Source organism: Haliaeetus leucocephalus, unplaced genomic scaffold (assembly GCF_000737465.1).
Source record: "Haliaeetus leucocephalus isolate CR32 unplaced genomic scaffold, Haliaeetus_leucocephalus-4.0 Scaffold210, whole genome shotgun sequence".
Lineage (NCBI taxonomy): Eukaryota > Metazoa > Chordata > Aves > Accipitriformes > Accipitridae > Haliaeetus > Haliaeetus leucocephalus.
In genome coordinates, this window is record NW_010972646.1 from 407,534 (window position 1) to 431,192 (window position 23,659).

At 48.3% G+C, this 23,659-nt stretch overlaps 2 protein-coding genes across 4 annotated transcripts in view; one reads left to right on the top strand and one right to left on the bottom strand.

Moving 5' to 3' along the window:
• Positions 1–1,747: 1,747 nt before the first annotated feature.
• On the bottom strand, positions 1,748–23,431 carry POLR1E (polymerase (RNA) I polypeptide E, 53kDa). 3 transcript variants are annotated; one of them, XM_010566424.1, is made up of 12 exons: positions 23,157–23,431; positions 22,944–23,042; positions 19,467–19,543; positions 16,612–16,697; positions 15,802–15,857; positions 15,270–15,414; positions 13,373–13,480; positions 12,791–12,887; positions 11,869–12,002; positions 10,598–10,679; positions 8,831–8,962; positions 1,748–6,670 (listed from the first exon to the last, which is right to left on the bottom strand). In XM_010566424.1, the coding sequence occupies exons 2-12, from the start codon at positions 23,007–23,009 to the stop codon at positions 6,511–6,513; spliced, it is 1,143 nt and encodes a 380-aa protein (XP_010564726.1). In that variant the 5' UTR covers positions 23,010–23,042; positions 23,157–23,431; the 3' UTR covers positions 1,748–6,510. The 3 variants fall into 3 exon arrangements, with proteins under 3 accessions (XP_010564726.1, XP_010564727.1, XP_010564725.1); XM_010566423.1 differs by having other exon boundaries at positions 5,475–6,670; positions 22,944–23,047; XM_010566425.1 differs by lacking the exon at positions 23,157–23,431 and having other exon boundaries at positions 5,471–6,670; positions 22,643–23,034.
• The window catches only part of ZBTB5 (zinc finger and BTB domain containing 5), a 21,019-nt gene continuing 17,284 nt past the window's right edge, over positions 19,925–23,659 (top strand). Inside the window, exon 1 of the mRNA XM_010566422.1 lies at positions 19,925–19,928. The gene's annotated coding sequence lies outside the window, so the exon portion shown is untranslated. The remainder of the gene's footprint in view (positions 19,929–23,659) is intronic.

The following is a 23,659-nucleotide window of genomic DNA, read 5'->3' on the forward strand; positions in this document are numbered from 1 at the left end:
AGAAGTTGTCTACATTTTAGTAACTGAGTTGCTTTCCAAACTGAGTGAAGTTTTCCAGAGTGGCTTTTGGGGTGACCCTTCCAGAAGGGGCTTGTTGCACTGCAAGGCCGTGGGATGCAGCCTTGCCCACGAGACGGGCACTTGGCAAGCTCGCAGCCTGTGTTGAAGCATGGAGGGTTTCATATGCACAGGAGTAGGTTTAAAACCAGAGGTCAGTGACAGCGTTATAAGTTGGTAAATCTCTGCCTCTAGCTATATATACATTACTTCTGGGTGTACAGTCCAGAGTCATCTTGAACCACTACCAAAGGAAACCTTTTACCATTAGAAGACTGCCTGGTTTTTTTTATTTTGGTACTGTATGGGCACTGAGTTGGTCAAAGGCCTGATTTGCCTCAGGATAAAGGCAAACCTGACCTAGCACAAGCCTTCAGAGACCAGCACATCCAAAGCACAAACTGCCAGTCGCTGTTCTCTGGGCAGCGTGGGAGGAGATGCACACACTGCAAGGAGAGCCGAGGATGGGTGTCTCGTGAGATGACCGTGGTGGAGCTGAAGTAGATTTAGGGAAATAGGAAGATTAGACCCACTGGGGCATTGCAGGGCAGTCCTTGCTGTGGTGCTGCCACTCGGGAGGAGACAAATTTCAGGGAAGGAAGGCTTGTAGCTCCTAGCTGAGACCCACCCTCCAGCTGATAACAGGGTTCGTTTGCTTGATGGATGGTCCTGGAACAGGATCCAGCAGTAGAAGTAGCTGGCAGTGGTAGTGGGAGAGATGCCAATACGCAATGTACCTGTATGTTACTGGCTAAGTGGCAGGAGAGGAATGAACGCACGGGTTGGTAGCAGGAATGGGTGTGTGGGAAGGATGCGAGAACCCAAATTTGGGCTGCAGGGCCTCCTGCAATCCCAGAGTCCATGTAGCGCTCTCTGCAGTACTGCCTGTCTTGTGTACAAAGGCACGGATCTGATACCGAAAAGCCGCTCGAAGAAACTCTCTAAGACTCATTTTGGAGTTTTAGAAAGCAGGCATTCTTTACTGCAGCGCTGGGTGCACGGCGGATAATTCCACCTAGCGTGCATACCACAGCTTTAGCACCAACAGGTTATATAGAATAACTAATTGCATATTAATCAGATTAGTATACATCATATACATTAAAATGATTGCAACTGATTGTCATAGTACTGCCTACATCCAATCATGCGCAATGAAGGATCCGTCTGAGTTGAAGGGCTGCTTTTGCAACCACCGACCCATTTGAAGTTCTTGCTGGCTGTCCTTGAAGTCTTTATTCTTGTCCTTGCTCTTTGATCTTGAAGCTTAATGCAGTTTCAATCACACGTGGCCAATTTCAACATTGTTCTCATCTAGTGTACAGGAACATCTCGTCATAATCACAAAGAACTGCAAAACTTAGGAGTAACTACCTCTACTAGTTAATTGCTTGGCTATACTTTTGTCTGTTGTTTCAATCATAGTGTTAGTATAAGATTTCTAATAATTATTTACCAAATCTCACTTTTACAGTCACCTAGCAGCAAACCAGTTTCCACAGCTGGTACAAAATATTAAAACCATCAAAATATTTAGACATACCATACAGAACGTATGGAAATATGCTATCAGATCCACAGTCTTGACATGCAGGGGGAGCATGACCCTGGGGAACCTTTAGAGATGGGAGAACTGGGAGAGGAAGGGTGGGCTGTACATGAGTCAGGACAAAGCCAGGCTGCTGGTCACGGTGGTGTGTTTAAACTGGAAGTTGCCAGAAGGTTGGCATGCCTGCAGAAGCACCTGGAAATGTTCAGTGCTACTCTGAAAATGCCTGTAGGAAAATAAACAGCACAATCGCAATAGGTGTGGAGGCTCAGAATGTTCACATTGGTGGTTACTGCCACACAGAAGCTGTAGCAGCTGAACTTGCACATACTTCTAAGCCAATGCGGAGAACCTCAAAAGATGGGGAACCTGCAGTCCCTGGGGCTGCCTGCAGTGGCCTGAACCCTGGGGTTTAGGAGAACATCTTTCTGTTCAGGCACTTCCCAGAGGCTTCTGAATCTCATCAGCCAGACCCAAAAAACCCCAAACAAACAAAAAAACCCAGTGAGATTTGGGATCTTTACAATAGCTTTCATATACTCTTAATTCTGTGCTTTTTGCACTTTGGAGCAGCAAAATGCCCCATGGAGGATCCACATGCTGTCAAGCAGGCATACAGAAAATTGTTCCCAAAATACACGTAGTTGAACTTACTTCACATTGCAGAATATGAGCAAGCAGTTAATTTCAATATATGGAGTAAGACCTGGTCATGTGATCAAGTATCTTCAAACTTTTGACAGGCTGAGCTGGAGGTACGGAGTTCAAATATTGTCTTCAAATATTAATATTTATACTATCAATCATTATGGAAAAATCCAAATGTTCATACTGACTTCATCGTCACAAAGAAAGCAAAAATAAAATTTGCTTTCCCAATTAATCTTTCAATTTTATGTTACATATACTTAAGACCCTAACTGCTCGGTACAGTTAAGACTTTCAGACACAAAATCAGAAAATAGTATTCTCTTCTTGTGTGGAGAGAATTCAGTGGGTGCTCATTAATCAGTTTTCACTGGTGTTAATTAATTATGAAATGTTTCATGTTCTTGTGTTACAGTGGATAGTTTATGGAGCATAATGGAAGCAGCACGGGGTGCTGCTGTACTTGTGCAAACCCCTAGTCCAAGTGCTCGTTGTGACACAGTGGGTAACAGCCCCCCTGAGCTGGCAGGTTGCTGAAGGCACAATCTGGAGCTCTGCTGGCTTTCTCACCACCTGAACATTGTGCAAAGCTAGCGCACACACATGACCCGCACGGCCACTTCTTGGCACAGCACAGACCTCGCATTTTGCTTTGGTCAAAGAGCTCATTTGTCTGCTTGTGAGTTAATTAGAGCTCATTTCCAGAAAGGCAGCATGGGCGAAAGCTGAGTGCCTCCCTGCTGCTGCGCCTGTTCTGCTGTCTGTGCAGGTACCACTTGTGAGAGAATATGCCAACATTGCTGAGAGAAGCTGACTCCCACCCAACACTGTCCTACAGAGCCCCATGCTTTTAGGTGCGAGAAAGAGCCTGCGCTCAGCCCAGTTCACAGAACCTTTTATCTGGTGACCAGACACCTTATCAAGAGGACTACAACGTTGTCTGTATGCTAGCGAAGTACTGGCGTGATCTCGGGGCAGAGGAGCAGCAGTGAGAGCTCATCACCTTCAAACCAGGCAGCCGTAGGAGCCTCCCTGCTCCTACGGGAACATGCTCCCACTCGGACAAGGATGACAATGCAACCCGTCATCGGTCCTGGATCATCTCCTTCTGTGCTGGCTCAGGCGTGCCCATGCTGCCCGGCTATGGCGTGCGTTTGCGAAGGTGTCAGCTGCAGGCAGGTGTGGTGTTTTTGCAGCGTGGGCTCAGAGACATTTAGTGGCAGTCCAATGAAAGCCGCAGCCATGGCCGTCCCGCTCCTGGCCAGCCTGTCCGTGTGGCACCGTGCTCTGCTGAGGGTTAGCATTCTCTAACTTGCGGCTGCCATGCCTGTCAGTCTCCCACAGGGCAACCTGCACGTGTGCCTCTGGAGAAAAGTGCACAGCCCCTCTCCCAGCCTGTCTTGCACTCTCAATGCCCAGGATGTGCTCTCAAGCAAGGTGACCCCAGAAAGTTGAGCGTTAGTAAACCTCTCCTCATTTTGAGCAAAGCATCTTTCCCCACTGCTACTGGATTTCTCTTTTCAACCTTTCCTGTTGTCTCCCAGGGACCCATGCACCTACTCACACCCCCCTCTCCGTGATGTGGATGAGAGTACTTGACCGGGGGCTCCGAGTCCCTCTAGACAACCTACATCTTGCTTTGGTTCACACCCGGTGAGAGTCCCCTGCCCAGGACCTGCCTCCAGCCCTGTCCTGCCTGCTTCAGTGGGGGCTGCCCAGTGCTGGGGGGCATCTTTCTGGCCTCAAGACAGGATTTCTGGTCCCCTTCCCCCACTGCCACATCCCTGCCTTGGCACTTCTTTCTGTATAGTGAAGAACTCCACTTGTGTTATCGGGAAGGCAAACAGCTGCTCTCCAAAGTGCAGCGGCTAATACTGAGACACATTGCAGATGAGTCATTCTCCTATTTGGACTAAATTTGCACTCATTTTCCCCGAATCAGGGGTGCTGCTCTCAGATACAGTCAGAACAGGCTCTGCTGCACACAGCAGTGATGTCAAAAGGCCATTAACATCCTCATCTCTGCTGCAATTGGCTACAAATAATGCAAAAGAGCATCACTTCTTGCTCAGTTGGTTGGGCAACCACCTCTGCTTTCTACTTCTCTTCTCACCTTGGCACACAGAAACAGCTTTGCAACAGCAGTTAAATTTTTCATCTAAAAAACCCATGGCACCATCAGGGTGACCCACATCTCACCTCCTCATGCCCCGTATCAACCATCTGAAACACAGCAGCAATGAGCTAAAATTAGATAAAGAGGATAAACTAATTATTATGGATCTCAGAGTAGTGCTTCATAGCAGTTTAAGTCACAGCTGCTGGCTCTGATACGCAGAAAACCAGATCCTAATGGGAATTAAAAAAAAAAACACCACAAAAAGTGGTTTCAGCCAGATCACCTCCCTGAGCACATTCACTCTACTTGAAGACTGGAGAACAAGGCCTGGGTAAGTCAGAGGCTTCCAAAGTTCAACATGTGGAAGTGCAGAGTCCTGCACCTGGGGAGGAGAAACCCCATGCACCAGGACATGCTGGGGGCTGCCCAGCCAGAAAACAGCTTGGCAGAAACAGACCTGGAGGTCCTGGTAGACACTGAGTTGAACATGAGCCAGAAACATGCCCTTGCAGCAGAGGCTAACCGTGTCCTGGGTGGCATTTAGGAGGAGCATCTCCAGCAGATCAAGGGAGGTGATCTTTTCCCTCTGCTCAGCACTGGTGAGGCCACACCTGGAGTGCTGTGTCCTGTTCTGGGCTCCCCAGTACAACAGAGACATGGACATACTGGAGACAGTTCAATGAAGGGCAACTAAGATGCTGAAGGGACTGAAGCATCACTCCCGTGAGGAATGGCTGAGAGAGCTGGGACTGTTCAGAGCCTGGAGCAGAGAAGGCTCAGGGGATCTCATCCATGTCTATAAATACCTGAAGGGAAGATGCCAAGAGGATGGAGCCAGGCTCTTTCGGTAGCGCCCAGCGCCAGGACCAGAAGACACAGGCACTCACTGAAACACAGGAGGCTCCCTCTGAATATCAGGAAACACTTCTTTACTGTGAGGGTGGCCACGCACTGGCACAGGTTGCCCAGGGAGGTTGTAGAACTTCCGTCAGTGGAGATACTCGAAAGTCAGCTGGACATGGTCCTGGGTACCTGGCTGTGGGTGGCCCTGCTTGAGCAGGGGGACTGGACAAGGAAAACTCCAGAGGTCCCTTCCAACCTCAACCATTCTGTGATAAAAACATTCCTACTGATTATCTGCAGCCTGTAATTCCCATGGCATTAATTATCCTCTACCCAAAAAACTGGATGTTTGTGTCACTTCTAATGAGAGCTGAGAATAGTGGGTCATTAAGGGGTGTAAGGAGTTATCCTTAAATCCCAAAATGATGTACTAAACACAAATTACTACCTGAAGCAGACACCTCAAAGAGAAGACTGGTCTTGACATCCCATGCTCCTATTTCACATAAGCTTTTTCTCTTGGAGGCGATCCTTAGCTTTTCAGAAGCCTCGGACTCCTACAACCTTGCATAATGAACACCTGCAATGAGGCTTACAGCCCAGAAGCCCAGGACTAGAGTGAAAATGCAGAGGAACTAGCCCAAAAGTCTCTCTCCCAAGGACTGGGAATCCACAGCTGTGGATTCAAACTAATCACCCTTTCCAAAGATGAACCAGCTCTGACTCAGCAGAATTCTCCCTCCTCCAGGCAAGAAGCCAGGATAGGAAAAGTGGCAGAAATATTTTGTGTTGCATCTTTATACTTTTTGAACACAGAATTACACTGGAACTCTAGAGAAACAAACACACCCAGAGCCAAGAAGTTGTGTGTAAGCAATGGTTTGCTTAGTCTCTCTCCTTCTATGCTTTCTACCCTGCATGTGTGAAAAAGGGGTAAATTGGGCCACAAGCCAACAGGTCATTTCCAGAACCGACCAGACAGTAGTCAGTGGAGGACCTGCAGTTTCCAACCATGTTCTCTTGCTCCAGCACAACCTACATCTTTCTCCCCTCATACAGACAGGAAAAAAGAAGAAGGTTTTATCATAGCTTTTTCTACATAAATAGAAAAAAGAAGCAGTTTAATAAGCTGAACATCTATTCCAACCCAGCCTTGAGACAGGGCTTCAGCAAGGTCATATGCTGATGCTGGACAGCCAAATCCAACAGACAAAAGCATCCCCATGATGCTCTGTGTGCAGAACGGCAGTTGAGAAAGGAACTGTTTTGCCCCTGCTCAGACCTCCCAGACATTTCAGTTCATTTTCTTGCGCTTCCGTTGGCTCCCTGATGACTTCTGCACAGGCAAGGGGAGAGAGAGAGTGCCCAGCTTGTGGTTCTGATCATTCTCAAGTCCCAGCAGCCCCTTTGCCTTGGAGACCTTCAACCGCATGGCCCTTGCAATGTCCATCATCCTGGAAAATAGAGAAACACTGTCTCAGTGGGGCACAAAAGTCTTCTGTACCATGACACTGCACAAAATATCAACAGCCTTTTGCCTCAGGGGAGAAGCCAGGAGGCACCAGCAAGCAGGATGTGTTCTCTGCATCTCAAGGATACCATGGAGACAGAAGCTGGAAGGTATTCAAAGACTACAAGCTACAGCCTTCCTGAGGAGGCTAGAATGCTACCAAGCTGTGCACCACCACCTTGGACAGCAGTCCAAACCCATGCTGCCTTATTCAATGGCCAGCTGACTTGAGAAAAAAATAAATGCTGCTCTCCACTTCCCTATGAAGAGAACAGGCATTATTTGTATCTAGCTGCTGCTTCCCAGTGTACTCATCTCCCATGTGTGGTATGATGAATGGAACCTAGTACAGCAAGAACATCTCCTCTTAGCCACCAGAATTCAGCGTCCTTAGCTCTAAGAAGAGGGGCTTGGCTGAGATGTGTAGTGTGAAGAGCTTGAGCAACAAGATGCAACCCAGAACACACCTGGAAGCTTGTCAAACAGAGAGAACAAAGTGCATCTGAAGGGAAGCTAGCAGGGAAGGGGGTGTTCTGGCCTCAGCTGGTGTCCTGAGAACACACAAGTCCCAGAATCCTCCCAGATGACTTTATTATCTTTGAAATACAAACAGATTCAGTTGGGACAGGTTCTTCAGTGGCTCAGGGCTATGTGTCTCTCCAGTTTTTCCAACAGGTCCCAGCCTCCTCCACCCTTTTCTCAACAGCATCCTATGCCCTGTGTTCCCAGCTCCAGTACAGCAGCTAAGAACAAAAACCGGGAGTCAACTGTGAAAACCAACATGGATTCCTTAAAAAGCTTAAAAAGAAAAAATGGATGGAAACCAACAGCAAACACTGCTGTTAAACCCACTACTATCCATCAAAGAATAAAGAGCATAATTGGAGGCAAAATCAGAAGTAATTGCATCAAGGCTGACTAGGGAGCTTGCAAAACCAAGAGGTGACTAAAGGCTGTGATAACTTCCTGTTATCACCAGACCTTAACATTACATCCCTCAGCCAGAAACCCTAGGATAGTCCACAACATTTTTCAGTTGCAGTGAAGTGTTTGTGTGCCTCCACAGTTCCTACCCAGCCACACGACCACTAAGCAATCCTGTTAAGAAAGACCAACATGACTGAGTAAGGAAGCACATGTCCTTGGCACCACTATTGCCCACAAAACAGGACAGGGTGGGAGAGAGATACTAATGAGCATGGCTGAACAGTCACTAATGGGCCACATGTCCCCTTCCCAGACAGTGTTAACAAGCTGCCTGCTGAGCTGCTGTCTGCTTGCTGGGAAGTCTCCCAGCAAGCACAGTGGACTGGTTGAGCAGTTCCAATCAATTCCTGATTTATTCTGCAGAGGCCGGAGACACAGTACACCACAAACTGCAGTGGAAGAACTCCCAGAGCCAGAGGAGCTGGCAGCAGGCTCCGGCTGACACCTGCTGGGAAAAGCAGGTCTTGCAGCTAACAGCAGATGCAAGACATGTCTTTTTCCATAGAAAATTAGTCTAGGGAGCAAGTGCCCCCAAAACCTAACACAGCAGGGTTGTTTGCCCTGAAGCTTATTCTGCAAGCTGTTTTCTAACCATTCACCTTATTTCAAATACTATGGCCAGTAGTTCTGCCTAACAACCTCTCCCCATTGTGCTTTGCTGAAAAGTCCACAAGTTCATCAGTATTTCAGAAACAAGGGGCACAGAGGACAGGAAGGTGAAGATGTGATTTGTCAGGCAAGAAACAGAGCTGGGTGGCCGTGGATAAGTCTTGTCATGGAATCTGCACCGGCTGGCCATTTCAGTGCTGCCTGCCTCTGTTTCCTTCCCTGCAGAATAGCTGAAGAGCCTCTTGATGCATCTGATGCAACTGTTTGCAGCAAGTGCCCTTTCAAAGCCTGAGATGTATAACCACCCTCCTTTATGAGCACCAGGGCTTCAAAATAAAGGCTGAACACACTCATAAAAGACAGAGCCCAATTACAACAAAAGGGACTCGCTAGCAGGTATTGCGGTACTACCCAGGTACCAGAGAGGCTCCAGAGCTCTTTCCTCAGGGGCTCTTCGTAGGAGGATCACAGCATCTCTCAGCAAGTGTGAACAAGCACGGTGACTCACCTGCTTTCTTGAAGCTTCATGTCATTCTGCAGGACGGTGAGGTCTGTTTGGAAGTTGTTAATGTGCAGAGCCAATGCAATGACGTATGCTATGATTTTAGCCTTCATTGATGCAGAGATTAAATTCTGGACACTAGCAAGAGGGAGAACATGAGATGTGGAGTGTCAGTGAACCCCAAACACAATCCCCATGAGGTGCAGACAGAACTGGAGCCCCTGTTAGACATGACTGACTTTTCCTAGACAACAAAGAAGAGCTCAAAGCAATGCAGACCTCTGATCACAGGGGCCTAACAGACTTCTTTGCCCTCCTCACATGCCCCCGTTTCTGTTCAGAAGTGCAGGCCCCTCAGGCTGTTTATCATTATGCAGCCTTGACAAAACTACCAGCTAATGACACTTCAGTCTCTTTGGCACACTAGTCCCTTGCTGGAGGAAAGCAAAGGGAAGCTGTTTTGAGGGCATTCAGTGTAACTACTAACAGCACCTCAAAAATACAATCCCCACAAAGCAGATCCCTGGCTGGCAATCCTCTGGGAGCATTTGACTGCTTGTCACTGGTTTGAGCGTTCAGACAAAAGCTGGCCCATTTGGACTCAAATTCTCTGCTCCCGTCAGATTAACAGCAGCAGTGCAGCTGTGCAATAGCTGAGCATCAGCATTATGTCCCTTCTAGGCAGAGAGGCTGTTAGCTCCCCGAGTGTGGGGAAGGCACTGCGGCAAAAAGTGAGGATACTATTAACTTTTGCCTGTATTTTGGTGCTTCCACTCAACAGGATTACTGAAAATGTTTATCCAGATTTGTAACTGCTTAGTTCTAAGTGGCATCCATCTGAAGGCTGGAGCCAAGGGCCACCTGGTCAAAGGCAGCCTCCAACAGCTGCTGAAGGCCCTCCCTGCAGTGAGACCCCACTCAGCACCACACAAGTGGCTCTGACACTGCTGGAAAGGAGGACCTTGCAGGAGCTTCCCAGCCTCTCCTCCCATCATGGGGTGCTGGCTTCTCCTGGCTGACCTCCGTGACAGGACCAGACCCTACCTTACTATACCAAACTTTGTCACTGCTGGCGGGGTAATGCCTGGGCAAAGCTTAGGGAGAACTCTTTGGCTTGTATCCATATGGGTGCAATGGTGTGGGTCTCAGTGCAGGCAAGTTAACCGGTGCAAATCTTTACACAGTTTTATCTGTGCAGGTTTCAATGGAGAATCCAAAGAAGTAAAGTAATGCTTAGGTTCATGTAAAAGCACCCCTGTTATGCTAATTAAACTATGTGAGTGTAAAAAAGCACCCTTATTTAGCCACGGCATTACCTCTCCTGACCAGCCCTGGGATGGTGGAAGAGCTGACGCATCCATCTGTCAGCTGCCTTGGTTCACAGTGAAAATGTATGTGTGGATAGCTGCCTGTTTAGCTGCACAGTTGAGAATCAGCTGCAAAGCAAGCACCCATTCTGCCATCCTGCACCCAGAAATGGTCAGGCAGATGGTTGGGCACCCCATTCGGCCACGCTAGCTAAATTCACAGGTGCAGGCTTGCTTTTGCACACATGACCCTTCTTTTCCCAGTCACATTTCAGACCTGCACTGCCTAAAATGGACTATCACCAGCCATGACCCAATGTTCTACAGGGCTGGGGTGTGAAGCAAGAGAAGCTACTGCTATCTTCCATTCTGGTAGGATGTTTCCTGATCATGTGCCCATGGCCCTTCAAGCTGAACTCTGCCGTACCTCTGCCTCAAGAACATCAAAACAAACATAGTTCCTTACCTGCCATTGTTGTACGTCAATGAAGTGAAATTCTTCATGAGTTTCCTGGAAATAATGTGTGGGCATTCAGGACCCATTGGATCTAGGATATAAAGGGGTTTTGCAGTGGAATAAGAAACACACACTCTTTCTCGTACTGCCCACCTCCAGCCATCATAATAGCACATTTATTACCATGACTTATCACCTCTTCCCAGGAACATAAGAGACCCTAAAAGGAACCTAGGCGTTTGATTTCTAGGTCTCATCATTTTTCAGGTCAAAGAGAGGCTCCTAACACCTTTTATTTTCTTTACAAATGGGATCTCCCACTTCAATACTGCACCATCCAAAATGTGTGCGTGTGTGCCTACACATATATTTCTTTTAATAGATTCCTGCCTTTTAATAGATGGTCCTGTCACAAAATATTAAAACTGAAACCACACTAACAAATTCCTACTAGCACCAAGACCAGTCATTTCTACATCCTTCTTGACCAAGTCCTACGGGGCGACTCCTGCGTCTCCAGCAATGCAGGAGGATATTTACAGCCACGCTTGCCATTTGCTCCTCCATCACCGCGCTGCCATTGAAAATGCTAACAATGACATTTTCAGCACTGACAAGGAGACTCAGATACACAAGGTCTATGGAAGATGGCAAGTCTTGAAAACCTCAGCCAAAATATTTTGTGCAGTGCTTTTGAGAACAGCAGTTCCTGTCACTTTAAAAGCAAGATCCTGAACACAATGGAAGTATGATCACTGTGATTCAGACATTGAGCTAATAAGTAAAGGATGATGAAGACATTCTCAAAAGCACAAAAAGAGATATAAAGGATGTATTGTGTACTGTATGCCTCTTGCACCTGGAATATGGAGGCCGGACAAGGGAGAGAGCCAATAGTTCCAGCTTCTTGGCTTAGGACTAAGGTATGTAAAACATGTTTATAAGTACAGAACTACTGATAAACTAGAAAGAATCTCAAAATTTCCAATCCAAGCTACCCTGTCTCCTACCAAGAGGATCTCATGGTACCATCCTGATGCACCGCAGTTACAAAGAGACCAAAAAGTATTAAGACATACATCTCCCAGCTGACACAGATCTAACAACCCTCAACAACATGGAGATCCTCAACCTCACCATGAAACAGGCTGAAAGCAACTGCTGCAGCTAGCTGTTTGATCACATAGCTCATTCTGGGCAGCTGTACTGCTTTCTACTGCAGTAATTACAAATCAAGACCCAGCAGGTAGCTTAAAAGTGGAGGAGCTGAAAACTCTTACGCTTCTTCTTGATCACTTTCAGTTGGCTGAACTTAATAAGGGTGTCCAGGAACCACAGGCATCGGGCTTTGTGATCCCTCCTCTTCTCATCAGCAGGCAGGAACTTCAGCTCCTCTAAAACAAAGGAGCAATGGCTGAAGGAGAGAGAGGGGGAGGATGAGCCTCAAAGAACCAAGAACCAGTTTACATCATCAGGAGGACAGGACACACCTGTAACTGCAATGCTCAGCTATTTGAGAAGAGTTCCCTGGACACCTATAAAGCATACCCCAGGAGGCTGCTTTGTGAGCACACTTTCCTGTCAATGCCCACCATGTTCAGCCAGCCCCCTTCAGTGTGCAGCTAGTAAGAAGGTCCCCGCACTGCAGACACTGCAGGCTCTCTATGTGGCACACAGACACACTTCTACTTTGGCAAAGGCAGACAGGAAGCACAGGGAGTGAGGTGTGGTTTGTGCTTTTCCTGCTCACTTCAGCCCCTCAGCACAATGGCTTAACAGCTCTAAGCGTATGTCAACGTCAGCTTGCCAAGCCACAGCAACCTCCACAGCAAGTCAGTACTTGGCTGGGACAGTGCCCAGCCATGGGCATATCATGCTCAGCACAGTTCTGTGGTCCATCTTCTAGGCACTTGCCTTCAGACCCCACTTTGGATTTCTCCACTCTTTTCCTCTGCCATCAGCTCCCCAAAGGGCAGCCATGCTGCTGTGCACGTGACGCCCTCACCTGTATATAACTATACCCCACATTCCCTAAGGTAGGTGTTGCTCAGCCATACTTGTTTCAAACGTCCTCCCTCTGCACCAAAAAGATCAGCCTAGGTACAGTGGAGCTGGCAGCAGTAGTCACCCTGCACCGCAGAAAAACTACAGTTTCACAGGGCCCCACCTCAACTATTACAAGGGCGTTTGCAGCAGCATTACCTTTTATCTTCCATTTTCTTGGTGATTTCTTCCGGAGTGATGTTAACAAAGACTGCTGCTGGAACCTGCAATGCTTCATACTCTGCTGGGGACAGAACTAGAAGGATTTTAAAGAAAAGAACAAGCGTGCCTTTGCTCTCCCTTCTGGTCTGAACAGCCTGCAGTGCGCTAAGTTCTATCCACCCTTGCTTTAGGAGGTGTGGGGCAGGGAAGGAGGGAAGGAAATTATAAATGGGCAGGTCATAACGACAAGAGTTGGAAGCTGGCCAATAACAAAGGTCTCTAAAAGGACTGTGACTTGTAACAAGTCACTTCTCCTGCATGGCTGACCTAATTACCATTCCGAGTCAAACTGCTGCCAACAGAGAGGCACAGCATCCTGCTCTCTGTAGGAAAGAGGCAGAATATGGGACTTGCAGGTCCAAAAATCTCAACACAGCATGTCCCTGCTCTCAGCTTTTGGCTCTTGAGGGGTGAAGGCTAGGCTCATTCACACACCTCGCAGCACTCACTCTCACATGCCAGACCACTGACATCGAGGCTTACAGGTGTGGGAAACCACTCTGCCACAGAAAAAGATACTGTCCTCAAACTTGTAAACATCTTCTGGTTTGTCAGCATCTTCATTACATGGTGGGAGGAAGATGGAGATGTTCTGTACATCATCTTGGGCCACATCCTGGGTCAAAGCTTCAGAGGGAAGCAAGAAAGAAGAGAGTATTTGGACCATGCAAACAAAACCACAGAGAACATGACCACAACCCAAATCCTTCCTTTAAACACAAGTCTACTCAATGGTGCTTCTTGGGTAAACACCAGTTTAATCACAGCTGGAGTTTTAAAGATTTAACTCCAGTTCAGTTTATCTCACTCGGGACAGTAGTAAGGAAAAGGCTCCAGCTCTTCCCTATTTTGTTTTGTTACTGCCACATGTAGGTGCTGACTGTACAGAAAGCGTTCCAGTAGGCACAGAAAGTCCAAGAGCTTTTGATACGCCTGCTATGTATTTAGCATGCTGGGTTTTAGATTGGTGTCATCTCTTCTACCAAGACCTTTCTGCTTCCTAAAATTTAGAAAAGCCACTCCAGACTAGAGAAAAATCCAGGAAAGAAGTGCACCAAGACAAAGTGGTTGCTGCTGCTGCACCGCTTGCCTGCAGGGCAGGCAGAATATGGGTTTGGCACCCTGGGTTCCACTGGACATGCACTTGGCCCAAAGCAGCTCTGAGAGCACAGTCAACATCTAACCTGGAACAGAAGGGATGAAAGCTGACAGGTTCTATAGTCAACAGACATCTCTCCCATTCATAGCCAATGAAACTCAGAATCCCAAAAGTGCTGGTGGAAAGGAGCTCTGGAGGTCTCCTGTCCAACATCCTGCTTGGAATAGGACTGTCTACAGCACTATATCAGAGCAGCCCTGGCTTTGTCGTGCCAAAGCTTGGAAACCCCCAAGGACAGTGACCCCACAACGCTCTGTGACCTGTCCCAGGCCTGCACCACCCTCCAAGGCAAGAAGCGTCCCCTAGTCTCCCACCTGGACCTCCCGGTGCCCAGGGACCACCGCAAGTTGTGCTGTTGACTCTTGCTGGCACTGCTGAGAAGGTTTGGCTCTGACGGCCCTTCAGGTAGCTGTGGGCTACTGTTAGATCCTCCTTGGCTTCCTCTTTGCCAGACTAACCAAGCCCAGCTCCATCTTCCTCTCCTTGTCAGTTGTGTGCTCCAGGCCCCTGCCCGTTCTTGTTGCCCTGCCATGACTCATCTCTCATTTCTCCACCTCCTTCCTGATCAGGGCAGGGGCGCAGGGGGGTGGCACAGGCTGGACAACATAATAAAGATGCAGCCTCACCAGCACTCAGTAGCGGGGTTATCAACTCTCCTTGAAACATCACCTCAGTGTGATGCTTTGGAGAGTGAACATTCCCTGCAGTAGTGACAGCAACTAAGGCCACAGCAGACTCCTCTTTGCTGCAGGCCCCTCCATAGCAGAAGCCTAAGTCCATCAGCCTGGCTCACAACAGCTCTGGGGATGACACTTGATGGGGCTGTGACTTGGTTTAGGGCATGGACCATTTTCCATAGACATGACACTGCAAAGCCAGGGTACAGTTCACCTCAACGAATATTCATCTTCTCAGTCCAGACCAGGTGAATGTACTGCCTTTATCCCAGTAAACTGATGTCCAGGGACTCCTAGAAGAGTTCCCAGTAATGGGCAGGGACAGACACTGATGCCACAGGGACCTACCTGCATTCAGGCAACTCCCACACTAAGTCTAGCAGGATAAGAAGGAAGCAGTCCCTTTTCCACCAGAAAGATCTGTGAGTTCCTCCACACGTGCCCTTCTCAGCTGTTAGACCAGCTGCTTTCTTGGTCACTCAAAGAAAACCCCTTTCTTCCTCCTACCATACTTGGCAAGGAACAGACAGAAAAAGGCACTTCTGATTGCCTTCATTAAACCCTGAGACAGTATTCTTACCTGTTACTCCCTTTGCATTTATAATGTTTGTTGCTGCTTTTGTCACAGCTGTATTCAGAATATCATTGCCCACTGCATTCATTCGCCGAGAGTTCAGAGCTCGCTTCTGCTTGCTGGTACCAAAGGCCTCAATGCACAAATCCATCTGTGCAAGAGAGATGCAAATGAAAACACACTGCAAGACACTTTGCACCTAAGAGGAAAACTCAGCTAACCACCACTTGTTCCACATTCACATTCTTTAAGAAAACTTCAAACATTTCACTGGGCACAACCCAACCATGCAACAAGCACTGATCTGCAAGGGGGCAGGAAGTAACTGGGATTGTAATCAAGCCTAACATAATTATGAAAATACTGCCAAGTTAGGCACTAATAATGCACTGTCTCATAGACCTCCAAGGCACAGAGAGAGTGCTGAACCTGCAGAGGTTTACCCTGCAGTAAACCAAACATCAGTCTCAGACAAGTATCATCTGCCAGTGTTAGCTGGATAATCCCAGTAGAATACGATATGGGGTTTCAACTTTACCTTCTCCCTGTAGGATTTATTCTGATAATCCTTCGTGTCATCAGGTATTAAGTTATCTATAAAAGAATGAAAGTTAGTGTGCTTGGCTTGCAGCAGCCGGGACAGGACAGGTATTCAGTACCCCTTTAGCTCTAATCCATTACTGAAAGACTTGGCACATCACTTCAAGATCTCCTCCATAGGACTTTGTCAATTAAAGAACACACTGAATACAAGAGTACGTACCTCGAACAAAAAATGAAAGGCAGGCCTATTTTTGCTATAAAGCCTACAAGCGTAACACATGGATTGCAGCAATACCCAGGCCCTGCTGTGCAGGGAAAAAATAAGCTCCCAAAAGACCGAATTGTTTGCATTATCCTCCTGGATTCATTAACAAAAAGCAGTTCTGCTGAAGAAAAGCTGTTTTGTTTTTTAGTGATCTAGCCCCTTGACCTGACAATTTCTAGGCTTCCCTCAGCAGAGCAAACCTAGACAAGGCTGCACTTATTCTGAACAGTGACAACTTTCTTACTGACTCCAGCACTTCCACTCTCCCACTCGCTACACTCTCTGATCAACTTCAACCCTAAATTTCACCTTGCTTCCTTCTCCCTCTGTTTTTCACATCACCCAGTGCCTTAAAAGGAGAGTGCAATGTATCCTCCTTCCTCCATGTTGAGGAAGTAAGACAGAAATGAGGATGAAAGAGCAGCCAGGGAGACAACAGAGAGCACTGCTGTCAGCAACCAGGCAGTCAATAGCTGAATGCATACACAGGTCTAGCATGCTGTGACTCTGGTGCTGGGGTTAAAGACAGTATCCTCCTACCTGACAGCAAGGGCTGCATGTTGAATATTTCAGCATTATAGACTTCCATTTGCCCAGAGTCCTTGTCTAACACACCAACAAAATACCTGGGGAGAACAGGGGCAAGTGATTAGTGAGAGACAGTCCAGTGGAAGTGATGTTTTAAAATACATGGTGCAGAGCCATGTGTAGTCCCCACCCCCTGCCAATTCTTCTGCCTTGCAAATGCAAGTTTTCCAAGCACATTCAGAATGTCACAATAAAACAAGTTACCTCCAAGGCATGCACATATATATGTACACACACATACACACACGTGTGTGTGTATGTATATATATAAAAATACAAAGACTTGTTGCTCCAAGTAAATGTAGAAGTCTTAAGACAACTAAATTAGCTCCAAAATGCAGAGATGAAGTCTAGGTGCTGGAGTCCTAGCTGCTATTCTCTTTTGTCTTTTTTGATGTGTCAGGGCCCTTGGTTTCTCAGTGCTTCTGTGTTTTTAAAACATGGGTTCCCTGTGGCCAGTTCTCTGCTTAGTACAAGTCACTTTAAATTCTCACAGCTTCTCAAAAACATGACTTTGCTGTCTCTAAAATAGGATAATTTCTCTTGGGTAAATTCCTTTTCATCCCACATTTCAGAGGGGCAAGCCCAAATGGTTTGTGCTGCTCCTCACCATGTCTCATGACCCACCAGGAACAGGTAGTATGTCACCCTTGGCTGAAGTTGATCAGGGTATCAACTGCACCAGTTTCTTATGCACCCAAAAGAGCTCATTCCATGTGATCCCTTCCAACTGGTGCCTGAACTTGGCTCTGCTCCAAAAACACATCTTCCTAAAACTCAGGACACACCTTCTGAAGACAAAACCCACTTGCACAACAGGCTGCCTGTTGCTGTGGGAGCAATACTATGCAGCTGCTCTCAGAGGAGCTGCCTGAGTACAGTGGGAATCACAGCACCTCACTGGCCAGAAAGGATTTCTGGGCAGTTCCTGCTGTCCCAGGAAGCCCAGAGGTTTGGCGGACTCATTGACTTTCCACTCAGGATAAATCGGGCTGTTTGCTCAGAGGTGTTTTCTGCTCCCTGTTATACCCACATTAGCAGTTGTGAGTGCAGTTCTAGGCTGACAGCTGCCAAGAGCTATGGGAATGTATCCGCTGGAGGAAATCCTCATGCACGCAGCTGAAGCTGATGTGGGAGGAAAGGGACAGAAGGATGGGGTGGGAAAGCTTGAAAGAAAAGCAAGAAATGACTTAATTGATTCTTGCCTGCATCTCTGGAGATCCTGAGCCATGTGTACACCTAATGCAAAACTAATACTTGAAGCTGAACATGTATCAGCAGTTATCTTGCCTTGTTAGTTTCCATAGCTCAGGATCTCCAGAGGTGCAGGCAAGAACCACTTAAGCCACTAAAACCATCTTTTAATCAGTGTTCAGAGATAAGAGTGCTAAATCTGCCTAGAAATAATACTGCATTGATACCTGTATCATACATATTCATTAAACTAATTTTACCTCTCCAAACTCAAGAAGAAAAAGCCCTCAGTGCCTTTTTTCAGCTACAGCATCTTAAACTGAAGACTGTCATATATGAAAGTCCAGCTCTCCTGGTTTCACTTCTCAGAGAGAGGAACAAAGATTAGCATTAGCATGTTTTGGTGGACTATAGGCAGAGGTGAAACCAGTTCCTTTTACAGAATTACAGAGCTGAGAGTTTCAGTTGGAAGGGACCTACAGCTATCATCTAGTCCAACTGCCTGACCAATTCAGGGCTGACGCAAAGTTAAAGCATATTATTAAGGGCATTGTCCAAATGCCTCTTAAACGCTGACGAGCATGGGGCAACAACCACCTCTCTAGGAAGCCCGTTCCAGTGTTTGACCACCTTCTCTGTAAAGAAATGCTTCCTAATGTCAAGTCTTTTTCATATCATAGGACCACCAGGGCACTAACATCTGAAGGCACCTCCTCTTCCTAACAGTTTTACACAACTCTGCTTTTCACTCCCTCACCCTACCTGTACTTTAACTAGTCAGACACCATCAGGTCAGTGCAGTCCAACTAGAGAAGGGATGAGCCATGTGAGCAAACTGCACGGGGCAACTGGAGCGGATCTACGGAGCAGAGCACTTGGTACCAAGAGCCTGACACACACATTACATGCATTTCAGTGTTGCGTAGGCTAGTAGGGGAAGCAATATGCACCAAAGGAGAAAAGAAATACCTCTGGGTATAACAAGGCAAGATTATTTCACATTGGCTCTCCACCCATTTGGCGGTTCTTCTATCAGAGAACGAGAAAGATCTCACATACAGAATACTACTTAGGAGGCCAGTGGGATCTGCCCCAATGCCACAAATGTCACATTCTTAACCAGGACATGTAAAGGCTGGTGATTTCACCAACACTTACTTCTACAGTGTGTGGCACAGACAGCTTATTAGTTCACACAGCAGCATCGTGCTGTGGCCCTGAAGTTAAATTGTGATTAATGACCGAGGGGCTTCTGGGGCAGCAGCAGATGACCTTAGTGATTTTGTCATCTTTATTTCTTCGTTTCTTAATAACAAAGCTGTTATTCCTAGGTTTCAGCTAAATGAAATCATCTCCTCGTGCTTTCCTTCACAAGACCTTTTCAAATAAACTCTATTTGTATGTAATGTCACAACTTCCAAAGGGACATAACATGTACAAACAGTGCAGCTGGAGGTGCTAGAGTCTCCTGTCAAAATCCTCTTGATTCAAATCATGGCCTCCGTGGGAACTTCTGAGACAGCTTTAAGAAAGGCTACCAGGAACTTTGTGTCTGAGCAAGTCCTCTGCTTTCACCTCCATGTCCCTGCCCTCATTTTGCCAGCAAGCCATACCTGCATAGGGAGTTACATTTCATAACTCCGCTGCTGAAGTTATTCCCCACATACGAAAGCCTGTCAGTTTCTGAGACCTGAAAAACAAAGAAAAATTAATTGAATACAGGGCTGTGAATAACCTTCTCTGCATCCACTTTATTTTCCCTAGTGCCACAAAGCTCTACATTCCCAGGCATCGGACACTAGTCACGTGTAGGCAAACTTCACTTTGCCCATTTTGGGTACATTTTGCATAAGGTCAAAATTTTTAAAAGACAGACAACATTTCTTGAACCTGAAACTACCCATGACATGTAATTCTACCTCAGCCTTCACTGGGCCAGAAGGTGAGGAACCATTTTAAAGAAATCATGGGACTCATAATTTAAATTTAGAGTTTATCAGTGTAGCAAACTTGGGTGTCACCACAGTTACAATGCCTCACTAAGTTGACCACTGTAGTTTAATCCAGAAGCAACAGTTTGTGAAAGAAACTGGGTTTACTCACGAAGCCACTAGTGAAGAGAGACCAGGCCTCTGCCAGCCAATTTAGGATACTATTTCCAATGCTTTCCGGTCCTTAACACAGTTGCTCTAAGCTTCCAGCCAGGACAAACCTTACAGATTTCAGGCTGGGCCAAAGGCACATGTTGGGCAGAGCCACCACTGCAACTAAGGAGAACTCAGTTTAAAATGTAATTTTTAATGATCATTTTAAATGATCATCTCCAGTACTGCCAAATGACTGCAATTCACTGACTAAAAAAAAAGATCTAGCACTGTCAAGAATGGCTGTACTGGGTTTACGTGGCAAGGTTTTGGTAGCGGGTTGGGGGGGGCTACAGGGAGAGAAGCTGCTAGAAGCTTCCCCCATGTCCAACAGAGCCAATGCCAGCTGGCTCCAAGATAGACCTGCTGCTGGCCAAGGCCATCAGCAATGGGGGAGGCGCCTTCCTGATGACATATTTAAGAAGGGAAAAAACACTGCTGCAGAACAGAAACTGCAGCCAGAGAGAGGAGTGAGAACATGTAAGAGAAACAACCCTGCGGACCCCAAGGTCAGTGAAGAAGGAGGGGGAGGAGGTGCTCCAGGCAGCACAGCAGAGATTCCCCTGCAGCCCGTGGGGAAGACCATGGTGAGGCAGGCTGTCCCCCTGCAGCCCAGGGAGGTCCACGGTGGAGCAGATCTCCACCTGCAGTCCGGGGAGGACCCCACGCTGGAGCAGGGGGATGTACCCAAAGGAGGCTGTGACCCTGTGGGAAGTCTGTGCTGGAGCAGGCTCCTGGCAGGACCTGTGGCCCTGTGAAGAGAGGAGCCCAGACTGGAGCAGGTTTGCTGGTGGGACCTGTGACCCCGCAGGGGACCCACGCTGGAGCAGTCTGTGCCTGAAGGACTGCATGCCATGGAAGGGACCCATGGTGGAGCAGTGCATGAAGAACTGCAGCCCGTGGGAAGGACCCACATTGGAGAATTTTGTGGAGGACTGTCTCCCGTGGGAGGGATCCCATGCTGAAGCAGGGGAAGAGTGAGGAGACCTCCCCCTGAGGAGGAAGGAGCAGCAGAGACAATGTGCGATGAACTGACCACAACCCCCATTTCCCCATGCCCCTGTACCGCTGAGGGGGTAGGAGGTAGAAAATTCAGGAGTAAAGCTGTGCCCGGGAAGAAGGAAGGGGTGGGGGGGGAAGTATTTTAAGATTTGATTTTACTTCTCATTACTCTACTCTGGTTTGATTGGCAATAAATTAATTTTCCCCAAGTTAAGTCTCTTTTGCCCGTGATGGTAATTACTGAGTGACTTCTCCCTGTCCTTATCTTGACCCACGAGTCTTTCATTATATTTTCTCTCCCCTGTCCAGCTGAGGAGGAGGAGTGATAGACCAGCTTTGCTGGGCACCTGGCAGCCAGCCAGGGTCAACTCACCACAATGGCTCAACCACCTAAACGTATTTTGAAATGTTTGTGTTTCTACTATACTGCAGTATATTTCCCCTGAGGATTTTGGCTGAAAAGTCATTTATTCCTTGAGTGAATCATGCATGTAAGCAGCTGTAAAACTTAACAATAGCAGCAGAAAGCACCTTCAGACTTTAATCTTGGTTCTCTCTTCACTGAAAGAAACAGATATCTCCTTATAATGTAATTTAATGACAACAACAACAACAACAACTTTGGTAAAGAATTCACTGTCTTCACTGCATAAAAATAACACAACAGATTTTGTGATCAAATGGACCTGACTAGTTGTTAAGTAACAGCTTTTATCTTTAAAACATTATTTCCCTTTAGGTTATTAAAATAAATCACGAACACACGTGCACAGACACAGACACACAGCTTCAGTAAATCAACCTTTGCCTGAGAATACACAATCATGTATTAATCACAATTTTTCAAACAAGCACGTATTCAGTTCTGATGGAAAAGTTACTCTCACACGTCACTCTCAATATCATTATCAAAATGTCCCATATTGCATTACTCTGGTTCCTTTCTGTTCCAACAGTCAACCTGCAATGCCAAGCCTGACAGGGCACGGTCTGATCCTGACATGCTCCAGAGAAACCACCGTGCCTGGACACCCGGTGGGGCTGTAGGACCTGCCCCCATTTCTCCAGGCTCCAAGGACACGACGTGGGTCCCCACAGAAGTGCGGGCAGCCGCGGTGGGGAGCCCAGCTTGCCAGCAACAGAGGTTTTACAGGGTAAGGGAATGGCTCTCCTCTGCCCACCCCTGTGCAGGGCTTCCCTGAATGATATAAGGGGTTCCCTGAATGATAAGGGCTTCCCCGTTCTCCCAACCCCCATCACGTCCACCTCTGTTGTGGCAGCAGCCCACCTAAGAACTAGACCTTCCTCTGAAATCCCAAAGATTTTGTGAAATTTGGAAAACGGTTCCTCTCTCTCACACAGACTGGGGCTAAACTCTGATTATTTTTTAAAACATTTGCTACAAAGCAAAGCTCCATGCAGATTTTCTGAGCCTTGCTCACTACACAGTAACGAGAGCAGCTGGAGCTGGGTAGCAGGCTGGAATTTGGAGGGGAACAGCTGTCTCCCTGAAACGGGACCAGACGGGCTATATGTCTGACCGAAGTTTCTAGTTCCTACTTGCAGAAACTGCCATGACGGCAGCCTTAAGAGCAAAAAACGGTGAAAGGGTCACCTTCGCTACCCGCTGAGGTGTGAATTACCCGCGTGTCCTCGGCAGGGCCCGGCCGCAGCTCTCGCCCCCATCACCGACGGGCCCCGGGGCCCCGTTCTGGGCAGCTGCCCAGGCTGCAGCTCAGTGATCCCCGTTAAGCGGCGATCCACGGGGCAGATGGCGGTGGGTGGACGGTGTCAGTGCCTCACCCACCGCCACGGCCCCGTTCCGAGCAGGCGAAGCTCCAGACTCCCATGGCCCCTTTCCGCACCGGAGCCGCCGAGGCTCCCAAACCCACGAGGACGGACTGCAGGTGACCACGGGAGAGCGATCCACGGGTGAACCCTTACCAGGATCCTCCGGTGCTTCTTCCGGGGATGGGCCGTATCCTTGCTTCTGTAGACGGTGAACCGCATGGAGTCGGACCGCAGCAGCCTACCGTTGGAGAACTGCACTGCAAGGCGGCGGAGAAAAGGCCGTGAGACCGAGCCGTGAGACCGGGCCGCGACCCTCGCTCCCGGCCCCCACGCCCCAGCCCAGCCCGTCCCTGTCCCCCATCTCACCCAGCACCGCCGGCTGCTCGGCCTCGGGGTTCCCGCGGTAGCACCAAGCGGCGGCGGCCATGGCGCAGGACAGCGAGGGACGGGGACGGTGGGACGGCCCTCCCGGGGCGGGCCGGGAAACCCTGCACCCTCCGCCCGCCTCACCGACGGGTTCTAAACGAGGCCCCGGCTCTCGGGCGGAGGGGGCGGACACACACGGGGCGGGAGAGCGGTTCACTGCCGCCACCGGGCCCGCTCCGCTGCAGCCGCCATACCCGGACGCGCGGCCTGGCCTGGCCTGGCCAGCGGAGGGCGCCCCTCCGCCCCCCCCGGGGGAAAGCGGGACCCGCCCAATCACGGCTGTGCTTATTGCCGAGTGGTGGGGTTGGGAGGGTGGGGGGGAGAGAGGATAGGGCCGTGCTGCTGCTTCTCAGTAACGTAGGCCGCCGATTGGTTGGCGGGCGCAGTGGGCGGGCCCCCTTCTGGTTAGTGGGTCACTGCGCCATGGCATCACCTCCGGCTGT